This window comes from Dipteris shenzhenensis, chromosome 24 (assembly GCF_047967505.1).
Source record: "Dipteris shenzhenensis isolate YYH24624 ecotype China chromosome 24, Dip_SZ_1.0, whole genome shotgun sequence".
NCBI lineage: Eukaryota > Viridiplantae > Streptophyta > Polypodiopsida > Gleicheniales > Dipteridaceae > Dipteris > Dipteris shenzhenensis.
Window position 1 is genome coordinate 35,301,551 of NC_141619.1, and position 8,836 is coordinate 35,310,386.

At 41.0% G+C, this 8,836-nt stretch overlaps 1 protein-coding gene across 1 annotated transcript; it reads right to left on the reverse strand.

Annotated features, from left to right (window-relative positions):
* Nucleotides 1–1,295: 1,295 nt before the first annotated feature.
* LOC147886541 (shikimate O-hydroxycinnamoyltransferase-like) lies at nucleotides 1,296–2,989 on the reverse strand. Its single transcript, XM_087395867.1, has 2 exons — nucleotides 2,440–2,989; nucleotides 1,296–2,282 (listed from the first exon to the last, which is right to left on the reverse strand). The coding sequence occupies exons 1-2, from the start codon at nucleotides 2,854–2,856 to the stop codon at nucleotides 1,407–1,409; spliced, it is 1,293 nt and encodes a 430-aa protein (XP_087251993.1). The 5' UTR covers nucleotides 2,857–2,989; the 3' UTR covers nucleotides 1,296–1,406.
* Nucleotides 2,990–8,836: the final 5,847 nt, after the last annotated feature.

Here is an 8,836-nt window from a genome sequence, read left to right on the forward strand (position 1 = left end):
AAATGTTAGGGGGTTGGTGCTTTATTACATACTTTTTTTTTAAAAATTGAAGCTCAACAAATATATGAATACTATAATGCTTACAAGATCTTGTAAGTTCTTACGGGCTCTAGAATAGTGTAATAGCTGAATGACATCATCCTTTGGCTCGCATCCAGCTTTGCTATCTCTGTTGCCTTTGAATACTCCCTCGCATCAAGAACATGCATAAAATTATAAGAATTCAGTTAAAGTAAATATTTCATGGGTAAGGAAAGAAAACAAAGTATTATAATAATATATAATATAGTAATTATAACCACACATCATGTGGGTGGGGAGGCAGCGTGCTTCCTTTCCCAAAGAATTATAATCCAAGGGAATGGGCCATTCCCTGGGCATCCTGAATATAAGAGTCCATTAAGAGTCATGAAATAGTAACTTGAATGGATAAGATATTGATGTAATACATGAAATTATGCCAGAAGTTGTGTTTGTATTGCCATTTAAGAAAGCTAGTATCTTGGTTGTAGCAGCCTTGTTGATGTCACCCTGATTGCTTGCACTAGCCTATTGTGTTGATGTTTCTGTATGCAATAATTCTATGGGCAACATTGAGAGTCATCCACATCCACCTCCACATTGGATAATAGATTGCCCAACAATAAAGGTAAAGTGGAAGATCGTGCATCTAGTTCCACCATGTATACTGTCATGACATAGATTTATGATGGTACATTACTAAGTTTTGACTAGTACACTTAAATGGTTCTTTATGAAGACTAAATATATGTATCATTTCAAACTTTTCTATAAGGTTCACGTTATATGTCGATCTTTGTGCCATTCAATTTATAATACTGTTCTTTATTGGGAATGGCTAAAGTTGCAAGTTTGCCCTCATGAGATCACATGTCATTTTTTTCGCATCAATGAAGAGGAAAGTCTCAAAATGCACGATCAACCATCTTACATGTGGAGTTAATCAATGGTTTTCTCTCAAGATGTGTCCACTTCTCCTTTCCTTCCCCTTGTGTTGCCACGTGGGCACCCCCTTAGTATAGATAATATAAGAAGATAATAAGTACAAGACTTGGTATATCTCTCAAGATTATGCATTATATGCTTAACACCAGCAAATCAACTATGAGGCAATGTTGTTTTCTAAGTGGCTAGAAGGTAGACTTATACGCAACCAATGTAGCTATTTTGTAATTTTTAAAGCGGAAGTTCATAGAGCCTTAGAAAGAACTTATACCCAACATTTAGAGCTATTTTTAAATTTTAAAAGCGGACTTACATCTAGCCTTAGGCATTAGTGAGGGATGAGAAAAGTCCTCAAAGGGTCCAAAGTTCATGAGATAATTTTACATAGGAAAACCCAAAATTGCAAGATAATTTCAATGCCAAAAGTGGGCAAAGCATAACTAGGGAAGGAGATCAGCGATGGGTTGGAACTGACGCATTTGTTTAATGCTTAAACCTACCAAAGCATCCACATGGCCATGCCCTTTAGACGAAGGAAGCAGCACGACCAATCCTTCGAAGCCAGATACAGGAATCCCAACAGCAGCCGGCTTTCCCAACCCAAAATCCACTTCATAAAATGGAAACCTTGACCAGCTCGTGATCGCGAGATCCTTGAACGGTCTGCAAAACGATGCAAAAATTGACTTGTGCCCCCCTTGCAGCTCTACCCAGTCCAGTGCAGACCGCATATAGTCATTTGTGATTCGAGCAATCGCTTCGTGCACCAATGCTGCTGCATATGACAATGGTTTCTCTTCCAAATCGCCCGCTTTCGCAGCTGCGTACCCGTAGAAATTCACGTTGCCGAAGTACTTTTCCGGTAGAGGAGGATCGAATCTGTTTCTTCCGTCCACCGCCATGCCCAGCCTCACTTCTTCTGTAGCTTCCAGCGCTCGAACTTTCGTCACACACCTCCACAGGTGCGCAGCTAAGGACTCGAAGGCCGACAAGGAAGATGTCGCACAGTCCTGCCGTGCCTGTGCCTTCAGCGCTTCGATGTGTTGCGGCGTGAATCTGAAGATCCTGGAGGTCATCTCCGGCCAGCTGCTTGGCAAGTCTGGCATGGAGGTGCAGTATTCGATATGGTTGCAGACAGGGGCTGGAGGCTGTTTGGCTTTCAGGATGGAGCGATCGAGATAAGGGCGGCGTGCAATTCCTTTTCCAGACGCGATCTCGGCCCAGGACGTCAAGAAGTTGCCCACGGAAACGCCATCGCAGAGCGAGTGATGCATTTGCACACCAAGGCTAAGGCCTCCACACTCAAAATGGGTAATCTGCACTATGCCGGGGAGCAATTTAGTAGCAAGAACAAAGAATTCTTCGCATGAACTACAACAAGCAGCTAGCTGCCAGAAACAGACCTGCGCTTCTTCAAATAAGAGATTCTCTGTTTGTTTAATTTGTGAAAGCAGACATGGAGAAGGAGATGACCTGAACAAGCAGGAGTGGAATCTCGGAAATGAGGGCAAGCGGGTTGGACTCCGGCACCAAAAGGCCGAAGTTAGAATTCGGTTGGAAGTCTCCAAATGCATCCAGACAAGCATCAACCCAAGCCTCGCAGAACACCATTCCTTGATCAGAACACTGGACATCAAGCCCGCCAGTGTCACGCTCCGAGTAGCGTCCAGCACAAGGGTAGAAAACGGAAAGCAGCTCAGGGAGGGAGGTCTTAAGTAGCTGAACAGAGGCATTCAAGGCGGCACCAGGGGTGGTGGGTAGGCTGTAGAAGAGCAATATGGAGGTGTACAAGCGAGGCATGATCTGATCATCGTTAGAGAGGTGGAGGAAGGTGCAGGGCGAAGGTAAGGAAGGGTAAAGGGTCTCTTGGGTTCTCGTTTTGATGAGCATTGTCTCTGTGTTCGTATTCGTGTGTGTGTGTGTGTTGATCTCACCAAAAAAAGTGTAAGAGAGAGAAAGCGTGTGTGGATTCGTGTGTGTGTTGATCTCAAAAAACACACACACACAGAGCGCGCGAGAGAGAGAGAGTGAGTGTGTGTCTCTCTCTCTCTCTCTTTCTTCTGGCTTTGGCTTGTTATATCGCTTTAGCTTATTGGATATAACAGCTGCCTTGCTTCCCATAACAACTTTGCCTTGTTCTCCACGCTTTTCCTGCCTTGCCTCCCATAACAACTTTGCCTTGTTCTCCACGCTTCTCCTCAACATGGTGAATTTATAATCAATGATCAAGGTCACAAATTAAAAGGCTGCCACCTAGCATATCTCCTTTGATGATATCATGAATTTGGTAAACAAATCACTCAATCTATGTAGCTAGACCGTATGAAAAGTGTTACCTATGGGAAGCATAAAGCATGTGTCATAACTAGATACTTTCTAATAAAAACATGTGTGAAAGTTCTTCACTCTAATGCACACCCGCCCTCCCTCCCTCCTAGAAGGTTGCAAAAGCCATAAACACCAAGACATGTGCCACTAGCTTCATGTCCAAGCTCAAGCAAACTATAGTAGGTAACAAAGCCACTCTTAGAGCTGGCATCGATAAAAGATAATACATGCTTGACTAGGTTCCATTAGGCTACACTCAAGTCCATAGCTTGTGGTTTCTTTTCCACCCTAATTTGCACCAATTGATGTAGACATCAAAATGCATTTCGTTTTTCTACTAATCACAACCCAAGAAAATGACCCACACATTTACCAAGGGACCATCACCCAAACTCGAGGGGGTCACTACATACAAACTACCCATATCACATGCCTTCAAGGAATAAGTGCAAAACTCCTACTTACATAAGGTATTTCAAGTATTTTAACACTATAATGTTAGTTTTCCTCAATGTAAATAAATAAACTTGTGTATGTAAAATTTGTGTGAATACTCACATATAAAAAACCCATCCCATTGAACCCAAGTGCTTTCGTTTCATATTCTTCAGTGCCCCCCTTAGCACCCAAACAACCCATTCCCAAACTTGAGGAGGAAGAACTAATGCCTCCAAAGGATAGAAGGGTGTTTTCTATGCCAAAGATGCAACATAGAACAACAACAACTGCTCTATCCAATCTCAATTGCCAACCAAGAGCTACTACATAAAATATACCCTTGGCCTAACCTCTAGCCACCTAAAATCGATAAGGGATGGATCTTCTACTCAACTTATAAACAAAATCCAAATTTCTGTCATAGTCATTTTGGGCTCCTTCAAGACTAAGTCTCATGTGTTTGTCTTGAAACACATGTAAATGCAGGCTTTCTTATGCTTCATCAACCCTTTCATGCATTCCTATGGGATATATTGGCATAAAAGGCATAATATTAGGTATCTTTGGAAAGGCCATTTGAGCTTCCCATTTGAGAAAGTGAAGATGGCCCTCTCTATAAGAAGTTAGACTCTTGTGTATATGTAATCATCAAGTTTTGAGGTTAGAAAATATGACCCGAATCCCAAAGTTTATGTACATCGATTCAGGGATGAGTCATTCATACAGTGAAAAATAATTATCCAAAATCTTGTCAACACGTGTTTCTTGTCTGGGAGAGAGGGTCATGCAATTAAGGATTGCCCACTCAAGCAACCAACATTCAAAAAACCTAAAGAGAAGTATGCACATTCATCAAACAATGTGGTCCATGTCTAGATGCTTACAAACTATTTGACAAGAAATGACAATCACTCAGACTATGTAAAGATAAGCCAAAGCAAACCCAATTCTTCTCAGGCTAGTCCAACCCAATTCAAGATTGACCTAACCATATCAAGTCCACCACTCCAACTTGACCATGGAAATACAATCCAAGCAAGGCCACTCACATTTGGGTAAGGATGACCTAGAACAATCTAAATCAAGTAAGACGAACTTTACATAGATTAGGATATCTAACCATCCCAACCCAATCTAGTTGGTCCCATCTGGTCTAGCTTGGTGGAGCAAGGCAAACCTAAAACCAATCAGACCATATTGATGAAGGGACAAATTCAATGAAGAAGACTCTCCAACACATGTACGAGTACCATAGGTGTCCTGAAACCTTTCACTATCTATGGTGAACTTTATTTAATGGATGAAATGTTGGGGCAAGTAGAGTGTGAGAGGTAGAAGTAAGAGGAGAAACATAACCCTATATTGGTAAAGTAATAGTCAAGAGATGGATAGTAGTATTTCCAATAGTTATGGAAATGTCGTTACAACAACGCAAAAAGGTTGAGACATCACATAGATTTAAGGACATAATGTGAGAACTCAAGGAGAACGGTTTGGGTCTTCCTATCTAGAAACATCTTCAATAGTAACATCATGCTACACACTACTCCCTCACTACGGGCTTTGACATTTTGTGAGAAAATTTTCTACGAGTTTGCGAGTTTTCTAAGTTTTTTTATCTGTGAATTTCATAGCTAGTGGCTAGCTATTATAATTGCAGATCATCGTGGAAGTATAAACAATAATAAAACTAGGCTTTCTTCCACATAAAAAACACTCAATGGAGAGCACAAACCTAGTTCTATTAAAGGACAATCTCATCATAAATAGCTTGAATCAATATCTCTCAACAAGCTACAAAGACAAGCAAGCATAATGAATCATAATTGCATTCATGCATTCATTCAACCAAGCAAAAATATCTTGAAACAATAGCTTGTTGCGATGATATTAAACAAAAGCATTGTTGCATATGTGCATTATCCTCTATCAATTTTCTTAACATCATCCTCTACCATCATCTACCTATGAAAAGATGATTTAATCATCAAGATCAATCTTGAAACCTGCAACCACAAACCAATCAATGGTCATTTGTTTGCAGCCGAATCATATACAACCAATAAAACTATTCCAGTAAACATCTTCAAGACTGAGAATAAGGGAATTGAAGGAATTGACCGAGATGCCAAGTGGTATGAACTACTTCTTGAGCTAGAATATTCCCATAACTAGATGCATTTGCTTGCAACAATCAATCTACCTACAACACGAGGAACCTAATTTGTGAAGGAAATAGACCACAAGCCACCAAAAGGGACCATTGTGCCCCTACAGATGTTTCACCTCCTTAAAAAGCCCAAGTAGAACGAGGAAGTTGTGCAAGTATGATCCAATCTTCATTGGCTCAGACATGTACAGGCTATGACTGTTGACCATGAGTTCACACTCGATTGGGGAAGGAAAATGGAGGAGTTAGTAATCCCTGTTGGATCAATTCAAGCTGAAGAGATTCCACCATTACCTTATCCGTAGCCACCAAGAAAGATTTCTTCTAACACTAAGACCTATTCTCTTAGGTGTTGGAAACATAAAGTTTGTAACCTTCCACAAAAACAGCATGGCAAAAAACCCAAACAAATAGAGAAACAATTCACTGAAGAGTCAAGATCAAAGGAAGACTCATGATCGTCAGAATCTAGGGCAAAATCATAATCCTCATTCGAGAAAGATGAAGATGAAGAGTGGAGAAATGCACCACCACATTTCAAGACTTATACCATCTAGGATAGACACATTTTCTATGAAAAGGCTAAAAGAATCGCTGACATTTATGACGATGGAGTTTATGAGCGACCCACCAAGGTCAAAGAGGTAAACCTGGCAGGAAAGGGTGAGACACCTAAACCAATGTTTATTTATGTGGATCTCATATAGAGGAAGAGTAGCAATTGGTTCTACTCCTCAAGGAATCTTCACATGGTCATATGAAGACGTGAAGGGTGTGCCACCTGAAGTAGTGCAACATACGATTTTCATACGAGATGATGGGAAACCAATCCAACAAATACCTTACGATATGAATCCAAAATGTGAAACGATTGTCAAAAAGGAAATTGACAAACTACTTGACGCAGGATTCATTTATGAAATTGAGCACACAGAATGGGTATCACCCATTGTGATTGTAACGAAAAAGAATGAAAAAATACGAGTGTGTGTCGACCTCAAAAAGGTCAATGTAGCAAGTGTCAGGGATCATTATCCTTTGCTATTCATAGAACATGTGCTCGAAAGAGTGGCAGGACATGAAGCATACAGCTTTCTAGACAGATTCTCTGGATACAATCAAGTGTCCATTGATCCTAAGGACCAGCATAAGACCACATTTGCCACAACATGGGGAGTATTTGCATATCGGAAGATTCCGTTTGGATTAACCAATGCCACAACGACGTTTCAAAGATTGATGAGTATAGTCTTTAAGGAGTACTTGCGTATATGGTTGGAAATATTTCTAAATGATCTATGTGTATACTTGTTAGATATCAATGCTCCACTCTCGTGTAACTACGCGGGAACCAGCTAGCTCTACTCGTAAGCCCCCCATATGAGGAGAAGGCATTTGAGTAGCTAGGTTATGCGGGGCCCGTTTGGAGCCCCAGATGATCTCGGATGGCTCTGGGCCGATCGTAGGTTAGTTGCTCTATTCTATGCCACGATTCTAGCATGTGGCCGGTGGCCTGGGACTAACCTCCAGTCAGCTGTTTTGGGCCGACTAGGTCGGTCTCCCAATTGGGTCTAACCAACTACAACTAATGGCTATATAAGAGCAAGCCCGTGAAGCCCATAATCATCACTGGCTACAATAACCTCCAGTCAGCTGTTTTGGGCTAACTAGGTCGGCTCCGTCCTCTACTATTTCTAGCATGCCATCGAAGCTTCTCACACAGGAGCACATGGCTAGGAGGCAGCGCCATCTATTGTATTAGTTTTACAATAATCAAAATTTTGATTCTCCATACTATCTGCTTTTCTCTCTTGCATACGATATCCTGTTATCTATTGAGCACAGACGTTGTATTGTTTTCTTACAATACTCTCATCTCAAATATTTACGAATGGTCTTCAACCATTGCAGGTTATATAGGATTTCACTTAACCCACTTAAATGTCAATTTTGGGTAAGACACGGTGTGATCCTAGGACATGTAGTGTCAAGAAATGGAATCTCCACAGATTATGGCAAGATTAAACTGATTTTGGAGTTGCCACCACCCACAAACTTCAAGGAATTTCAAAGGTTTATAGGCCACAAAGCCTATTATCAAAGATTCATCTATCTCTATACAGAGATATCACGACCATTGTACAAACTACTCATAAACTTTGAATGGACGAAGGAATGCCAAAAGGCATACGAGACCTTGAAGCATGCCCTTGTGACAAAACCAAATTGGGAAGTAAGTTTTCATGTGCATATTGATGCCTCTAACTTCGCAATAGGATGTGTACTTGCATAACCTGGCAAGAAAAAGCTTGACCACCCCATATATTTTGCAAGTCGACAATTAAACGAGGCCAAGAGAAATTACATGACAACAAAACGAGAGGGTTTCGCAATGGTATATGCTATTAAGAAATTTAGGCATTACCTATTGGCCAACAAGTTTGTGTTCTTTGTGGATCACCAAGCCCTGCTATATCTTGTCAACAAACCATGTCTAACTGAGTGCATCACAAGATGGATTCTAATCTTACTTGAGTTCGACTTCACGGTCACAGTAAGGAAGGGCACAACTCATGTGCTGGTTGACTACATGTCGCAAATTCCTAATAGAGAGAGCTATAGGAGTGGATGACGAGTTTCTAGATGCCTCACTATTCTTATTTGACATTAAACCAGGGCGAGTGGAAGAGATATGTCATTATCTTGCCAACGGACTGCCAACTGGAATACCCTTAGACAAGGCAAGATTGCGATGATTAATTCTAAGTGCAACACCCTATTAACTCATTGCAAGGCAATTGTATAAAACAGGGAAGGATGGTATTGTTAAAAGATGCATACGAGAGGATGAGTTTGTAACCATTCTCAACAAAGCACATTTTGGGATAGCAGGTGGACATTTCACCACTGAAACGACTGCAAGAAAAGTGTTAC

What these genes read in the sequence shown, in the direction of transcription:
- LOC147886541 (XM_087395867.1), bottom strand. Translation starts at nt 2,856, where the DNA reads ATGCTCATCAAAACGAGAACCCAAGAGACCCTTTACCCTTCCTTACCT. An exon ending in TTCCACTCCTGCTTGTTCAG is followed by an intron (nt 2,283 to 2,439) that starts GTCATCTCCTTC and finishes GGCATAGTGCAG; the next exon opens with ATTACCCATTTTGAGTGTGG.